The 18,441-nt window shown below is 43.9% G+C and overlaps 1 protein-coding gene across 1 annotated transcript in view; it reads left to right on the plus strand.

Annotated features, from left to right (window-relative positions):
• LOC124795817 (peroxidase-like) overlaps positions 1–18,441 on the plus strand; it is a 285,537-nt gene that overhangs the window by 176,372 nt on the left and 90,724 nt on the right. The window contains exons 5-6 of the mRNA XM_047259901.1: positions 4,378–4,569; positions 14,551–14,747. Coding sequence (XP_047115857.1) covers positions 4,378–4,569; positions 14,551–14,747 — 389 coding nt within the window. The remainder of the gene's footprint in view (positions 1–4,377; positions 4,570–14,550; positions 14,748–18,441) is intronic.

The following is an 18,441-nucleotide window of genomic DNA, read 5'->3' on the forward strand; positions in this document are numbered from 1 at the left end:
AGCAAGTATGGTGGGTCTGACACACCGGTGTCAATGTGTTCTTTTTTCCATTTCCAGGAGTGTAGTTAAACTCGGTGCAAATGAATAGGTAATATCGTAGCCTAAGACACACAAAATTATTGACCACCATATAATTGAATCAGATACATCAGAAAGTATGGTGTAGCACCCCATTTCATCTTGACGTTGGCGGCAACACGATGTGAAATTCACGAGACATCCATTTTGTCCGTTCTGACGTGTGACCTCTCACACTTGACCGACCACCCACGGATATCGGTAGGAACGGAGTCGAACATGCGCGTACTTCCTTCTATAGCGTCCACCCAGATGAGTTCAAAAGGATACGATCGGATGGTCTTGTGTCCACACGTACGTGAACTGATCTTCGAAACATTGTGACATATTTGCGAAGAGATGGTGTGGTGCATTGCCTTTGTGAAGTTACAAACGCATGGACATGATCCATTAGATGATTCTGTGTCGTATGTAAGTGAAGGACGCATGAGAACATATCAGGAGGCTTATTTCGTTTTATAATACCTGCACCACCTGTCTGGATGATGCCCAGTAGTCAAGCAAAATGAACTGTCTCTTCGACGTACTCATACCATGCCCTCAGCCAGTACCAAACTGTACTGCAAATCATAGAACCAGGAGACACCTCCTGTGATTCAAGTGTGACCCGTGTCATATACCTTTTGTTGCCAAGGCTGCTGACTCTTTAAACATCACTTCCCGCTTTCACTGTAGCTGTCTTCACGATACTGCGGTGCGTGTGTTGTCCAGAAACACGATGCAACGTTCCTTCGTACACGCATGCATGTCCGACGGAAGAGGCACTGCGGCAACTACAGTCGTTGTAAAATACAAGACATGTATTCACAGCTGCGAATATGGACAACCACCAGCTGTATAATGGAGTGACGACGATGAAAATTTGTGCCGGACCGGGACTCGTACCCGTATTTCCCGCTTATCACTAGAGGTCGCCTTGTCATCAGGCTATCCGATCATGACTCACGGCCAGACCCATAATTCCATATATCGTCAACCACGTGTCTACAACCTGCACTACCGTATGAGGGAACACACATGATGATTGTATGAAAGCAGATTGTGGACACATTGTTGACGAGATATGGAACTTTGGGTATGACCGCGAGAATCATGCTCGGATAGCCTGATGGCAAGGCGACCGCTTGTGATAAGCGAGAAATCCGATTTCAAGTCCGAGTCCGGCACTAACTTCCATTGTTTCCATTCCATTCTGTCGCTTATGGTTGTCCATATTCGCAACTGAGAATGCATTCCGTGTAACTGTCTTTATTGTACTTCTTCAATTTCCGCCTATGTGGCGTTGACAAACATCTAGAAAGACATAATGCAACGACAAAAAAAATGAAACGTCAAAAACATGTAGTGTAAAAAGCAGTTGTCAGTTGAGAAGAGTTGAGCGGAATGGATCGGTCAGGATAAATCCGTGACATAGAACGTGGACTAATCCCCAGATGTCACCTGATAAATCCGTAAGGGACATTTCAAGCAGCCCAAGTCGAATGCTGGTGACGGAAATGTGAAGTGGAAATGCGAAGGAACAACCCAGACCAGGCAGACCTAATGTGTTGGCGGACTGCGATTATCGAGCACTGCAGCGGGTAACTGTTAAAAAATCGCACGAGATTAGCTGAAGAGAACAGTCGAGAGTTCCAATTTGCTATCAGCAGTCCAGCTAGAAGAACGACTGTGCGAAAGAAGTGAAAACTATCGGCTTGCAAATGTTGAGCAGCTCCTCATAAGCCACACATTTCTGTAGCCAATTCTAAAGGACATTTGAGATGGCGTAAAATGCGACGCTGTTGGGACAGTGTATGACTGGAAACGAGTGATCTGGAATGACGAATCATGCCATATCCTCTGGAAATCCTGTGGAAAATTGGGTTTGGCAAATACCTGCAGAACGTTACCTGTCTTCACGTGTACTGTCAACTGTGAAGTGCAGAGGATACGGTGTTTACGGTACGCGTATGTTTCTCTTGGTTACGTTGTGGTCCCATTATTGCTCTTAAGAAACAGCTAAAAGCGAAATATTTTTGTATGAAATGATAATTAAATCGACACCCTAGCTGCAAACAGGCGTTGATATACATCATTGGGGACATGTTGCAAATGTGTGCCCCGACCGGTACTCGAACCCGGGAGCTCCTGCTTACATGGCACACGCTCTATCCATCTGAGCCACCGAGGGTCTGCAGGGACTTATCCCTTGCACGCTCCCCGTGAGACCCACATTCCCAACAAGTCCACACCACTACTGAAAGCAGGAGATCCCGGGTTCGAGACCCAGTCGAGGCACACTTTTTCAGCATGTCCCCAATGATGTATATCAACTCCTGTTTACAGCTAGGGTGTCGATTTAATTATCATTTCATTCTAGAGAAGCTGCACGGTCATCAATGGTATCTACCTTCATACACTACTGACCATTGAAATTGCTATACCAAGAAGAAATGCAGATGATAAACGGGTATTCATTGGACAAATATATTTTGCTAGAACTGACATGTGATTACATTTTCACGCAATTTGGGTGCATAGATTCTGAGAAATCAGTACCCAGATAAACCACCTCTGGCGTAATAACGGCCTTGATACGCCTGGGCATTGAGCCAAACATAGCTTGGATGGCGTGTACAGGTATGCCCATGCAGCTTCAACACGATACCACAGTTCATCAACAGTAGTGACTGGCGTATTGTGGCGAGCCAGTTGCTCGGCCACCATTGACCAGACGTTTCCAATTGGTGAGAGATCTGGAGAATGTGCTGGCCAGGGCAGCAGTCGAACATTTTCTGTATCCAGAAAGGCCCGTACAGGACCTGCAACATGCGGTCGTGCATTATCCTGCTGAAATGTAGGGTTTCGTATGGATCGAATGAAGGGTAGAGCCACGGGTCGTAACACATCTGAAATGTAATGTCCCCTGTTGAAAGTGCCGTCAGTGCGAACAAGAGGTGACCGAGCCGTGTAACCAATGGCACCCCATACCATCACGCCGGATGATACGCCAGTATGGTGACGACGAATACACGCTTCCAATGTGCGTTCACCGCGATGTCGCCAAACACGGATGCGACCATCATGGTACTGTAAGCAGAACCTGGATTCATCCGAAAAAATGACGTTTTGTCATTCGTGCACCCAGGTTCGTCGTTGAGTACACCATCACAGGCGCTCCTGTCTGTGATGCAGCGTCAAGGGTGACGTCGTCGAACTGTTCGTGCAGATGGTTGTTGTCTTGCAAACGTCCCCATCTGTTGACTCAGGGACCGAGACGTGGCTGCACGATCCGTTACAACCATGCGGATAAGATGCCTGTCATCGCGACTGCCAGTGATACCAGACCGTTGGGATCCAGCACGGCGTTCCGTATTACCCTCCTGAACCCACCGATTCCATATTCTGCCAACAGTCATTGGATCTCTACCAACGCGAGCAGCAATGTCGCGATACGATAAATCGCAATCGCGATAGGCTACAATCCGACCTTTATCAAAGTCGGAAACGTGATGGTACGGATTTCTCCTCCTTACACGAGGCATCACAACAGCGTTTCACCAGGCAACGCCGGTCAACTGCTGTTTGTGTACGAGAAATCGGTTGGAAACTTTCCTCATGTCAGTACGTTGTAGGTGTCGCCACCTACGCCAACCTTGTGTGAATACTAATCGTTTGCATATCACAGCACCTTCTTCCTGTCGGTTAAATTTCGCGTCTCTAGCAGGTCATCTTCGTGGTGTAGCAATTTTAATAGCCAGTAGTGCATATAACATTTTTGTAGCTTTGTAGATGTTTGACAATGGCGTACAGACTAAAATTGCAGTGCCACAATAAAAATACACCCAAAAGCGAAATGTGCTGCAATTTGAAGAATCTGTAGAGGCATTACAAGAAGTTAGTGGCTACTGACTGTGTTTTCCTGGAACAGCACTCTTTGACACTGTGTCGCGAGAAAATCTCCGTGCCTCTTTGCTAGGGAACTGGGCCGTCTGCTGTCCAGCTACCCACAATGTGGCACCAGTCTACTCTGCTATATCTCACTTCTTGCCCGTACTAGGTTCTATTGTCAAAACAATAGCCTTGACAAGATCTGACCGCGTCTCAGTCACGTGACATATTTGACTATGTTATTCCCTGAGGGACATGAGCTACGTCTCTCCAACACAGCATTTATCTCTAACTCAGGTGCTCGTCAGTGTATAAAAACATTAAGAAATTTTTTTAGTGATACGTGTTGTACTTGCTATTACATGAACAGACAGTTATCCAACTTCATCAAATTAGTGACTGAAGCCACATGTACGAATTTATTTGCAGATACGGTCTGAGCTACGAAGAGATCGAGAAGGGTCTGCCACTGATCGACACATCCAAGACGCTGATCCGCGAGGTGTGTCCACCATTCCTGTCCAACGTGGAGTGCAGACCCGGCAAGTACCGGCGCTTCGACGGTCTCTGTACCAACTTGCAGCATCCAACCTGGGGTGCCATCATGACTCCTTTCAGCAGGTAAGTCTGAATACTAATCCAGCAAACGGTACTCGTGGAACACATTATGAAAATTGAAGGAGGATTGGGTAGAAAGGAAAGGAAAGGGACTCTCGATATCAACTGCATCACGAATTCGTGCGGCATCGGCGGCGACGAGTTAAATACGTCCTTGTCCTTCTGGCTACTTGGACACTCCCGCAGGAGGTCGGACGTAATTGCGCATGCGTACTGAATGAGGTGGATCTATTGCCTATCGAGGCGAATCAGTTATATGAAAGCGTGGGTTCTGTTTTTTCTGAGATGTCCGGTGGCGCTAGGAGGGAGTGTGCGTCGGCTGAGAGGCGTGCCGAGACAGTCCGCGCACTTGTGATAAACACTGTGTCCGGGTGACGCAGTGGGTAACGCAACTGCCTACTATGCAGAAGATCCCCGGTTCGAATCTAGGTGCGGCACAGGCTATTCACTCGTCGCCGCTGATGCCGCATGAAGTCCTAGTGCAGCTGACATCAACAGCCCCTTCACTTTCCTTTCCTTTCTTCCCCCTCCTCATTCAATTTACATAACATGTATCCTAGTTGCGGATTCCGCATAGTGTCTGTTCTTTCGCACATTAAGCATAAAAGATATTGTGCAGTATGTAAACATAAGCTTGAATCCATTACAGTATTATACTTAGAAAGACGTACGATAAGTCGATATTAATCAGCTCTTTTCCAAATGTGGACAGAACATTATTAATAAAGCTCAGAGTCTTGAGTATTATTAATGACTGTCTTCTGAAACGATTGATGGTAATCGTAAATAATCGGCACTGCTCCACAGGTGCGTGACGTAACAGGTTTACTGATGAACTCAATGATTTTTGCTGTGGCTCTATCTATATCCAGCAGTGGATAGATCGTGGGAGATGCTGATTTACTTTAAATATGGTTTATGTGGTCTCTAATCGCGTATCAGCTACAGATTTTAATGGAACATGCTTTGGTACGATCTCTGTTTTGCTTACTGAAGGCGGATAGTTGTCTTTTGTAGGAAACAACTTCATTGGTTTTACTAAATGCTCAGGAATATTTGTTATCGTGGATTTTCCTATTAATTTCAACGGGTGGTGTTTGAACCTTGAAACGGTAACACTGACCACCTTAAACGGCAATCGATGCTAATGTTAAACCTCTGCGAGGATTTTTTGAGAAAGTTGTGACCGTGAGAAAAACTAATGGGAACAGAACAATCAGACTGGGATTCGTTTCCGAAACACTTAAGCAGAGTGTCACCAACAGTAAACAGATGGCTCAGGAACAGACGTTCTCCCAGCACAAAAGCAAGTTGTAATATTATGTATTAATATGGGTCGCCAGCCTAATTAAGCATTCTTGTGTCAACCAATGTAATAAATCAAAATGCAGTGCTAAGGCTAACCTAACCTTCCTTGACACTCACACTAATCTCTTCCTTTATATCTGTTCACAGTACAACACAGTAACCTAACCTTGCAGATAATTGTACTATTAACTGGGAAGTTAGACAAACAAACGATCAATAAGACAGAAAACAGTAACATACGCCTCTCAACAATACGTATCTTAAACGAACTAAATGCAGCAGTTTATAGAGCCAATCACCGACACACATGAAACTAACTGCAGTACTAAACATGGAACTCCATGAAATGATTCTTACTTAAATCAAGGGGTCTATTAATGATCACACTCTATGACATCATTGCAGACTACAGGGTCTCTATGCACGTGCATTAACGAACTAGCGATAGAATAGCTAACACAGTAAATATTTCTTTCTTAAGCTCAGTTTGAAGCGATTAAACAGAATGCAAATCTAACTACACTGGCTCTAAAGGAGCCTTTGCTTTGCTTCATTTACTAACTAGCCTTAAACTTTCATGGTTTGTAGAACTATGCTCATTAACAAAACTACACAAGTATGTATGAGAAATGGTAAGTATTCCCATCAATAATTATTAATTAAGTAAAGCACAACAAATTATAACTCTTTAAATAACAAATGTACTTTGATAAGCACTCTTTTGACCTATTCAAAATATAGTTGGCAGTGCAAATGCCAACACAACATTGAAATCAAGTTCAAACACTTTCTCATAAAATGAACACTGATAAAACTTCGTAATTTTGATCAAAGAGCATAAATGCAACAATTAATAATCTTTTTCACCGGAGATCAATATTATTGTTCTTTTAAGTAACAAATTTACTATTTTCAGACAGCTTTTCAAGTAAGGCAAATTAATTTAAAAATGACTGCAGATTGATTTAAAAATGCACTAGAAGTGGAATATTTCTCAAACTATAAAACTGAACTTTAAACACTATAACTCCACACATTAGAAAGCAATCACAACTATTTTTACAGCTGCCGAATAAATCTTTCCATAATAAAATAGGACACTCCGAATTAAATTCACTAGGATAGGATTCCTGTCCAGGTTTGAGATTTGGATTTGGGATAATTGCGGGTGTAAGAGTTTTTAGCAACACCACGATTATTGTCAAAATCAACCAAATTTCACAAAGACCTGGTCCATTTACAGAGCGCCAAACATAAACAATTTAGTGGAAGGCTGGTGGCGTAATTTGCAGTGGCTGTTAACATGGCTGCGATGCAGTCATGGGAGTACTGTTGGCCTAGCTCTGTTACAGATCTTCTTGGCGTTGGAATTATGTTTTTGCAAGGCCAAAAACCATACCATGATAAAAGTATCACCAAATTCAGCATTCGAGGCCCATAAATACTGCTCTTAATCTCATCCGGCCTCAAAACTCCAGGAATATGAGCCACAATGATCCTCTACTGCTAGCGAGACGTTAACCACAGCATTTCTCAGTCATGACCGTGCAGAAAATGTCAGATCGTATAGTTTGTGACATGTCTGTGGAGAGACTGTTGACGCAGAGAAAAAACAACCGACACTCTGGTATGATTACAAAATGGTTCAAATGGCTCTGAGCACTATGGGACTTAACTGCTGAGGTCATCAGTCCCCTAGAACTTAGAACTACTTAAACCTAATTAACCTAAGGACACCACACACATCCATGCCCGAGGCAGGATTCGAACCTGCGACCGTAGCAGCAGCGCGGTTCCGAACTGAAGCGCCAAGAACCACTCGGCACAGCTGCCGGCTATGATTACATATTAAAATACCACATATGAAAATATTTGCACTTAAACCGTTACACACTACTTTTACCTTAGCATATTTTCCCTTTTATCAGCAGTTGCCTGTTTTCACATGCCATAAACTTCTATCCTGTCACTCTTCTTCCGATAGACTACTCCTTTCGAAGCCTTTGCCATAGTTCATTTACACGATGCCCTCAGGCTCCCTCGGCTGCTTCTTCCTGATCGAGACCAGTTCAGCAAACAGTACGGCTATCGTCATTCTTCCATCCGTCGGATAATAACGTGCATTAAATGTATTCTATTTCTGAAACTATTCGACGTAGAACATTTGTCCATGTGAAGTTTTTTGCTTCATATCCCCGAATATTGACCACACCTCCTGGGACACCTTGTAAGCATAGAAGTATCAGTTTATGCTGCGATTTGATATCATCTGATACTTCATTTGCATAGCTAGCAGCAGCTATTCGCTGACTAGGTTTTTCTTAATACGGTGATTACATTCAACCAATTAAATCTTATTCTTTGTTGTGAAACTTGACTTCAAGCTCTTCAGTTTGATACCCCACATCTCAGAGCTCGAGTCTGTAACTAGTTTCACCACATCCACCTTCATTCTCACATATTCATTCCTTAGTCAATCAAAGCGGCTCGGTATCTTGCTCCACCATAACTCGTCCATTTCGACAGCCTGAATTCCCTCCCCCCACCCCCTTTTGTCTCTCGTTTAGTGACCAAGACCATGACCCACATGTCAGAATGTTTTCAACCACAGCACATTGCACTGCCACCTTTTCTTCGTCTGCATATGTGACGACTCCAAAAGATAACATTTAGTGATCTAACAGCTCCCATCGCTTGATTTATCCTGTGAAATATGTCCACTTCATACCAGCCAGTCTTAGCGATTAGTGAACCTATAAATTTCAACACTCCCACATTTATTACCCAGCCAAAATCTAAATCTAAATCCTCACATCGTCATCTTCCAACAACAAAATATTCTGTTTTATCCATATTAACTGTTAGCACCCACAGTTTATAAGCATCCATTAACTTTCTCATTTGATGTATGGCATCATCCTCATCCAGAGTCGTAAGTACTTGATCGTTGATGTCTTTAAAGCTGCCAGGTAAGTCGAAAAATTGTTCCGTTCTTTTATATCCCTACTCTGCCCAGGACATACTCGCCTTTCTTGTGCTATGATAGGAGCATTTTCTCATTCCCGTTCGCAATTTTTACTCTACCGTAATTTTGATATTAAACCACCACAGCTTAGAAAGCAATGTAGATTTTTGTTGACTAGGGAGATGACTGATTACGTATATGTTCTTTTATTCTGTATAGAACCATATTGCTTTTATAGTGGCAACGGATAAAACTTTCACAAAACAACAGGATGACCATTAATTGCATGTACTTGTCTACGTTCTTACAAAATTTGAACAGATCAGCAAAAGTCTCATACATAGAAATGACGCATGTAAGAAACTCACAAAAACGTGTTTTTTGCACATAGCTAGCTTTTTGAAAGCGATTTTTTAATTTGATGATAAGAATGCAATTGTATATTTAGTTGATTCACTTTAAACCGTTTCCACGCATGCAGCTGATATAAAAACGAGTTATACGTGTTACATTTACCTCGACTCCAAACTATCGTATCTCGGGAACGGATAAAGACGGCTGAAAAAAAAAAAATCGTTTTGATTTTACCCACTTATCTATCTTTGTGCAAGGCTTGAATCGATTCGTATAAGTTTAGAGTATACACTGATGAGTCTTTTAGGAACTAAAAACATCACTGATTCTGTGTATCAGTGTCAGACAGTTCGTTGATAGGTTCGTGGAGGTCTGTGGCGTTAGACGTCTACGCACAGGTCATGCGTCCGCAGCTCGTGGTCGTGCGGTAGCGTTCTCGCTTCCCACGCCCGGGTTCCCGGGTTCGATTCCAGGCGGGGTCAGGGATTTTCTCTGCCTCGTGATGACTGGGTGTTGTGTGATGTCCTTAGGTTAGTTAGGTTTAAGTAGTTCTAAGTTCTAGCGGACTTATGACCATAGATGTTGAGTCCCATAGTGCTCAGAGCCATTTGAACCATTTTTTGAACAGGTCATCCAATTCGCGGAAATAACGGGCCGCTGGTTTGTGTACGCCGTGATGGCACCCGATAGTGACAGAAATGGGTTCCATAGGACTTACATCAGGTGAATTTGGTCGTGAAATATCGACGTGAGTCCTCTACAATCCTCCTCAAACTACTGTAGCACGGTTCTGTTTCCGAGACACGGACAATTCAACTGCTGAAAGATGACATCGCCTTCGGGGAAGACATCAAGCATGAATGGAAGCAGGTGGTTCGCAGTTGTGAGTGTGTCTTCGGTTACTACCAAAGGTTTCATGCAAGCGCAGCGGAATGTCTGCATAGCATAACAGTGCTCCCCCCAGCCTGCGTCCGTGGCGCGCTCCACGTATCGAGTCACAGTTCACCGCGATGACAACGTTTGTGGAGACGACCATCATCGACCTAGCTAGCAAAAATACGATCCACCCAAAGAGTCGACACGTTTCCATTGATAAACGGTCGAATCACCAGGGTCCCGTGCCCGCTGTAGGCATAACTGACGATGTCGTTGGGACAACATGTGAACACGTACGGATGGTCTGCTTAGAAGCTCCATGTTTAACAATGAATGATGAACTGTATGCTCTGAAACACTTGTGCGTGCACCAGCATTGTGCTCCTTCGGCAAAGATGCCACACGTTACCACCTATCCTACATTACATAGCAGACAAGCCTCCGAACCCCACGTTCTTTGAAGAGTCGTTGACGTCCAATCATCTAGCGCCTGGTGGCCTTTTTACTGTCCTTCCATCTCCTTCCGTTGATCCTCACGAGAGTAACACGTGAACGTTCGACCAGCTTTGCCGTTTTCGGGATATTCGTTCACAGGCTGCGTAATAATAATCTGACATTTGTCAAAGTCGCTTATCTCAACGGAATTCCCCATTTGCAGCCCATATCTTCGGGATCTGGAAGAGAAGTTGAACAGAAAGGAGAGTCGAGAGGAGGATACAAGATAAAGATCAACAAAAGCAAAACAAAGATAACGCAATATAGTCGAATTAAATCAGGTGATGCTGGGGGAATTAGATCAGGAAATGAGACATTTAAAGCAGTAGATGAGTTTTGCTATGTGGGACGCAAAATAACTAATGATGGTCGAAGTAGAGAGGATATAAAATGTAGACTGGTGATGGCAAGGAAAGCGTTTCTCAAGAAGAGAAGGTTGTTAACATCGAGTATAGAATTAAGTGTCAGGAAGTCTTTTCTAAAAGAATTTGTATGGAGTGCAGCAACGTATGGCAGTGAAACACGGACGATAAATAGTTTAGACAAGAAGAGAAGAGAAGCTTTTGAAATGAGGCGCTACAGAAGAATGCTCAAGGTTAGATGGGTAGATCACGTAACTGATGAAGAGGTACTGAACAGAATTGGGGAGAAGAGTAATTTGCGGCACAACTTGACTGGAAGAAGGGATCGGTCGGTAGGACGCGTTCTGAGGAATCAAGGGATCGCCAATTTATTAATATTTGAGGGAAGCGTGTAGGGTAAAAATCGTACAGGGAGACCAAGAGATGAGTACACTAAGCAGATTAAGAAGGATGTAGGTTCCAATAGTTAGTCGGAGATGAAGAGGCTTGCACAGGATGGAGTACCATGGAGAGCTGCATCAAACCAGTCTCTGGACTGAAGACCAAACAAAAACAACCTCTTCGCAAGGGTGATCCCCCCGTCCCTGTCTGCTCCGCTTACATACTTTTGTTTTCGCGTCACGTGCCCGCAACGCCAATAGATGGCATCCAACGTCGCGGAGGGCAGTGGTCGTTATGTTTTGGCTGATCGGTGTGACACGCTTCAGAAACCTTCCAGAAAAACGTGTTTTTTGTACGTAAAATCCTAACAAAGCAAGATTTTTATCAAACAGTTAAAACTGAGCTTAGATAAAGGTCTGATACACGACTGGACCAAATTTGAACCGCTAGTCTCACTCTGGTCCAGAGTTATTTAAGGGTGACTGTTTTTGCACGTAAAATTCGAACAATGCACATACAAATGGTACCCGTAACTGGACATTGATTTCAGCCCAATTAAAATATTTTGCAAAAGTGATTAATCGATTCAGACCTGGGCGCTAGCTGCAGTTCGTAATTCAAACTTGCTTAATGTGCTGTAAAATTGCTACAGTAAGAAGGATCTTCGAGTAGCTACACAAGTGGCCTCTGATCCGGACTAAACCAAAAACTTTTCACCCCATGTTCGTAGCTCAAATAGAAACCGAGCACGAACCCTGCCCCAAAACTCGATTCTGGGCGTGGATTTTTCATACATATTCGTTAGAACGATTCGGTGCAGTAATGATAAACAGTTATACAGGGTGAGTCACCTAACGTTACCGCTGGATATATTTCGTAAACCACATCAAATACTGAAGAACCGATTCCACAGACCGAACGTGAGGAGAGGGGCTAGTGTAATTGTTCAATACAAACCATACAAAAATGCACGGAAGTTTTTTTTTAACACAAACCTACGTTTTTTTTTAGATGGAACCACGTTAGTTTTGTTAGCACATCTGAACATATAAACAAATACGTAATCAGTGCCGTTTGTTGCATTGTAAAATGTTAATTATATCCGGAGATATTGTAACCTAAAGTTGACGCTTGAAACCTCCGACGTACAGTTGCGTAACAAACACGGGCCACGATCGGCGAGCAGCATCTGCAGGGACATGTTTACGATGACGACCGTGTTTACGAGTGTGACTGTAGTACACCGTTGTGGTTTGGTCAAGCTGTCGCAGTGTCCGCAGGTAGCGCTTGCTGCTATTGTTATTCTGCATTCGTCTCCGCACGCAGACCAACTGTAGTACACCGTGTTACCAGACGTCTGTGATAGTGTAGTGTTCTAGGAACTGTGACCATGGTGTATTCGAACTCTGAAAAGGCGGAGATGATACTCATCTATGGCGAGTGTCAACGAAATGCTGCTGAAGCCTGCAGGGTGTATGCAGAACGGTACCCGGACAGAGAGCATCCAACGTGCCGCACATTGCAAAACATCTACCGCCAACTGTATGCAACAGGTATGGTCGTAGCACGAAAACGGGTCCGTAACAGGCCCGTCACAGGAGAAGCGGGTGCAGTTGGTGTGTTAGCTGCTGTTGCCATGAACCCACACATGAGTACACGGGACATTGCGAGAGCCGTTGGACTGAGTCAAAGTAGTGTCATGCGCATACTGCATCGTCACCGCTTTCACTCGTTTCATGTGTCGCTACCTCAGCAATTACATGGTGATGACTTTAATCATCGAGTGAAATTCTGTCAATGGGCATTAACAGAGAATGCGTTGCAGTTCTACCTGTTTACCGATGAAGCGGGTTTCACAAACCACGGGGCAGTGAATCTACGGAACATGCATTACAGGTCCGTGGACAATCCTCGCTGGCTCAGACAGGTAAAGCGACAGCGACCGTGGACTGTAAATGTATGGTGCGGAATCATTGGTGACCACCTCATTGTTCCTCACTTCATTGCAGGGGCCCAAACAGCTGCAACATACATCGCGTTTCTACAGAATGATCTGCCAACGTTGCTCGAAAAGGTCCTACTGGAAACGCGTCGACGTATGTGGTATCTGCATGATGGTGCACCTGCACATTCCGCAATTAACACTAGGCTGACCCTTGACAGGATGTTCGACGGGCGTTTCATACGACGTGGAGGACGCATAAATTGGCCAGCCCGTTCTCCTGATCTTACACCTCTGGACTTCTTTCTGTGGGGTACGTTAAAGGAGTATGTGTACCGTGATGTGCCTACAACCCCAGAGGATATAAAAACAACGTAATGTGGCAGCCTGCGGCGACATTACACCAGATGTACTGCGGCGTGTACGACATTCATTACGCCAGAGATTGCAATTGTGTGCAGAAAATGATGGCCACCACATTGAACATCTATTGGCCTGACATGTCGGGACACACTCTATCCCACTCCGTAATTGAAAACGGAAACCACGTGTGGACGTGTACCTCACCCCTCATGGTAATGTACATGTGCGTCAGTGAAAAAGACCAATAAAGAGGTGTTAGCATGTGGACGTAATGTTCTGTTCCAGTCTCTTCTGTACCTAAGGTCCATCACCGTTCCCTTTGGATCCCTACGTAATTCTGTGCTCTCCGATACACCCGATCGAACAGCGGAGGAGTGGTACCCAAGCGTCAACTTTAAGTTACAATATCTCCGGATGTAATTAACATTTTACAATGCAACAAACGGCACTGATTACGTATTTGTTTATATGTTCAGATGTGCTAACAAAACTAACGGGGCTCCATTTAAAAAAACGTAGGTTTGTGTTAAAAACATACTTCCGTGCATTTCTTTTCCTGCCTAAGAATGGCATAAATAGGGGGCTCTAGTCGTGCCTTAGCAGTGTGTTCGTCGGACCTGAAGATGTCGGCCAGTTACGCTGATGAAATATTGTGGAATTTTCACTATGACATCCGACGTCTCGCCTGAGAACCATATATACAGTTATATATCTTTCTTGTTTTCCATCAGGAAATAACAGTTTAAATTTCTGCTTACAAATTTCGTAGTGCTGCTCTTCATGTTTTCTTGTTCCGGTTTGTAGCTCTTTTTTCGCTGACTTCCACTTGAAATCTAATCTGTATAGCGCTAGGAAATAATCTACTTCGTGTAATGCATCCCATTCTGTTGCCAACTGCTGAATGTCATCGCCAACTGCGGAACGTGCGGCCTTCGCAGGTTGGTGGGTCCGCTGTACGCTGACGGCATGACGGCGCCCCGCATCAGCGTGTCGGGCAACCAGCTGCCGCTGCCGCGGATCGTGTCCCGGACGATGCACCCCGACGAGGGCTACCACGACCACGCGGGCACTGTCATGGTCATCGCCTGGGGGCAGTTCATGGACCACGACTACACACTCACCGCCACGCCGCTCGGTAAGTTGTTTACACATATTACCGCTTCACTGGTTAGATTTCCTCTCGCACCATTAGGAAGCAGATGTTTCCGCTTCTGACGGTATTACTCTCACTGAATTTACAAGAGGGTAACAGAGAGAGAGAGAGAGCACACACTTGCCGAGAACCACATAGTGTCCCAGTGCCAACGTTTTAATTATCTCTGCAAAGTGTTCAGTAGATGGAGGGCATGACGACAGTATTGATGATAACAGGCCTATTTGACTAGGTCACAAGCTGTGCTACGCTCATGTACCTACTTGAGAACAACACACCAAGTGCTACCACCGACAGGCATCACAAAAATGGTTCAAATGGCTCTGAGCACTATGGGACTTAACATCTGAGGTCATCAGTCCCCTAGAACTTAGAACTACTTAAACCTAACTAACCTAAGGACATCACAACTAACCAAAGGACCTGCCCGAGGCAGGTTTCGAACCTGCGACCGTAGCGGTCGCGCGGTTCCAGACTGAAGCGCCTAGAACCGCTCGGCCACACCGGCCGGCCATGCATCACACGACTACCTTTTATTTCCATCTCGATCTATAATTCAGCCCACAAAACGCTACACACGAACCTTCCAGGTAAATTAAAAATGTGTGCCGGACTGGGACTCGAACGTAGGACAGCTGAAAATACCTTTTGTTTCAGTAAAGTGTCACTATTGGTATTAGATGCTGATATTAAAATGAATAAGGAGATCCTGAAAGTGACTGTTCGGAGCATAACATTACATGGAAACCCGGAGAAGAAGACTCTGAAATCGTTTGAATTATGATGCTATCGTACAGCGTTAAAAATTAAGTAGCCGGATAAAGAAAGTAAGAAATGTTCTAGAAATAAGAAGCGAAATAAACCTAGGGAGGCTGCTTACCAGACGAAGGAACAGGTTAGTGAGGCGCTTGAAGGAGAAGTATATCGCTGATCAAAAATGTCCGAACACAGCTATGTAATGAACAATTTACCACTAGATGTCACAAGAGGCGCATCCGCCAGGGTTTGGGTTTGGCTAATGCCTGTCCAATATTACCTGCAGTACGGAAGTACGGAGGAGATGGTGGTATGGTATGGTGGTGCTTCCCGTGATTAGGATGTCGTCCCCTCGTTGTTCTTTGGAAACCGTTAAATGCAAAAAGCGCTGAACATATTTCACAGGACTGTGTATTGCGTAGCAGAGGAACAACTCGGAGACGATTATTTGTGCCAGCATGACAATGTGCCCTGTCGTAAAAACAATGATTTGTGGACAGTAACTTCCCTGAAATAGACTGACCTGCCCAGAGCCCCACCATGAACCCCGTGCAACGCCTTTGGGGTTAGAACGTTGACCCCCAGCGTCAAATCACTACCTACTCTGAGTTCAGCTCTCGATGAAGAACGGGCTGTCATCCCTCCAAAGATAGTTAGACATCGTATTGAAAAAGTAAAAGGTGGTCGCAACTCATTTTAATGTCAATAGGTATGCTGATGCTTCTGAGCGGATAGTACGATGGCGTATAAAATTACGGAGGATATTGAGCGTAGTGGCAACGGAGATGAAAAGTGTAGCGTAATAAAAGACACGATGGAGGTCACCATTCAACCAGCCAATAGAGTAATTATAAAAAAGTAACGAACTCCATCTCCTTTCCCTGTCACTGAACGTGTGTTCCATGCATCTCAACTAATAGTTCATTGCATCAAATTGTCAATTCACTACACCTTTTTTTGTCTTTTCATAAAATGTTTCACTTAGGAAATGGGCTCACAGTAAGCAAGATATGTAAGGGTGTTGTCCACCTTGTACATGTATTCCTTTCAGATGGACCACACGGTGAATCGGTTACACTGCATCTGTAAAAAACCCGCACCGCGAACGCCCGCATCGACGATTGTCTCATTCAGATAATCCTGCTAATACTTACCCAGGCACTATCACTGCCTTTAACCACGCTGAAACATCTGCAGCAGGTAGAAACATGTATTTTCACTACATAACCTTCATAGGTTGCAGCTTCTTGATCAGATAAAAATTTCTTCTTCTGTATTCTTACAGTGACATGTGTTAAGCAATTTCCCGAAAACACAGCAGTACTTGTGCTGATTCTCCTCACCATCTTTCCCTCTTCTTCTCCTTCTCTTTCTCTTCCTTCATCGCCACCTTCCCAACCTTTCACTCTCTCCTCATCTTTATCTTCCAGTATTTACATTCAGACAATGTACCGGAGAACTCACTGCTGTGCATTATTCAGCGGAGTGGCTGACTGTATGCGTGCTAAATACAAGAGTTTCTTGTTCCCTCGGTCCCGTCAAAGGAACACGTGGTTAAACACATACGGAAAACGAAACGTCAATTTCACGTTTTATTGGCGCTTGTAAGAGTGGAGACTATGGTTTGGCTGCGCGTAACAAACACTGTTGAGGCAGCGGTAGTTACGAATTTTATTACAGAAAAGCGTTAACAGAGCGGAACTTGAGCGATCATACCAATTATTTACGATGTGTCCCTACTGTTGTAAGGTTTCTCTGCCATTAAAGCTCGGTATTTCAGTAAGAGATAACGGTAGCTGAAGAGTTTTTACAGACGTCTACGACACTTTCATTGACATTCGATCGAAATAGCGCTAAAGAGGTTACCTCGCTGGCGTGGGAGTTCCTTCCACCGCCGTACTAACAGCAGGGCCTCCGCACAGCTTTTTTAATGTACTTTACCGCTGTAGCTGACGATGCTGTTTCCGGATATGAGGTTGTGCTCTGATTCTACTTCCTTTCACTAAAGATGTTCTTATTTCTCAAGACATTATAGCTCACAAAATATTTTTTTCTGTCGTATCGGATGAATACTTGGCAGTTACGGATCATGCTAATGACTCCAAAGAAGAACAAAGTAGCTGCATTTGAAGGTCACAGGACTTTGTGCATTGTAAGACTTAGAACATATTAACAAGACTGAAACATAGGCGCATTAAGAACAAAACTTCAGCCAGTTTAGTTGAAGCCTTCGCATTATAGCTCAGAAAACTTCAGAGTCAACAGAAAAATTTACATAACTTTCGTAGACTCCAGGAAAACATTTGGCACTGTCAGCCTGGAACAAACTGATGGTAATTCTAAAAATCATTAAACTAGACTAAGAATAAATAAAGAATTACACAAGGAACAAACAGCAATCCTAAAGGTGAGAAATGTACAAAGAGAAGCTAGAATTCTTAAAGGTGTTAGACAAGTTTGCAGCGTCTCCTCCCCGTTCAGCATTTACAAAGAACATACAATAACAGAGTACAGGTATCAGAAAAAATGCAGAAACAAAAAGTCTAAATAAAGTAAAAAGAGACAGCAGTACGCTTGTGCTGAATCAGAAGAAGTAAACATAAAAATCAGAGGAAATAAAATAAAAGATACAAGATTATACAGATATTTAGGAAGTAAGGAATGCGAACAATAAGCGAAAATGAAATCTCTTCAAGGATTTGAAGTATGGTACTGCTGGTGGCTGTTAAAATGGGTAGATATAACCACCAACCAAGGAGTCTTGCAAAGAAGTGACGAAAAAAGGTCACTTAGGAGAACAACAGCGCGAAGACGACACGAGTTTACTGAGAAAATAATACGACACAGCCAGTTCGTTTTAAATGTCCTACATGGAACATTACATGGAAAGTTAGCCCGGGGGAGATCGCGACTGTCATTT

This window comes from Schistocerca piceifrons, chromosome 1 (assembly GCF_021461385.2).
Source record: "Schistocerca piceifrons isolate TAMUIC-IGC-003096 chromosome 1, iqSchPice1.1, whole genome shotgun sequence".
Classification (NCBI taxonomy): domain Eukaryota; kingdom Metazoa; phylum Arthropoda; class Insecta; order Orthoptera; family Acrididae; genus Schistocerca; species Schistocerca piceifrons.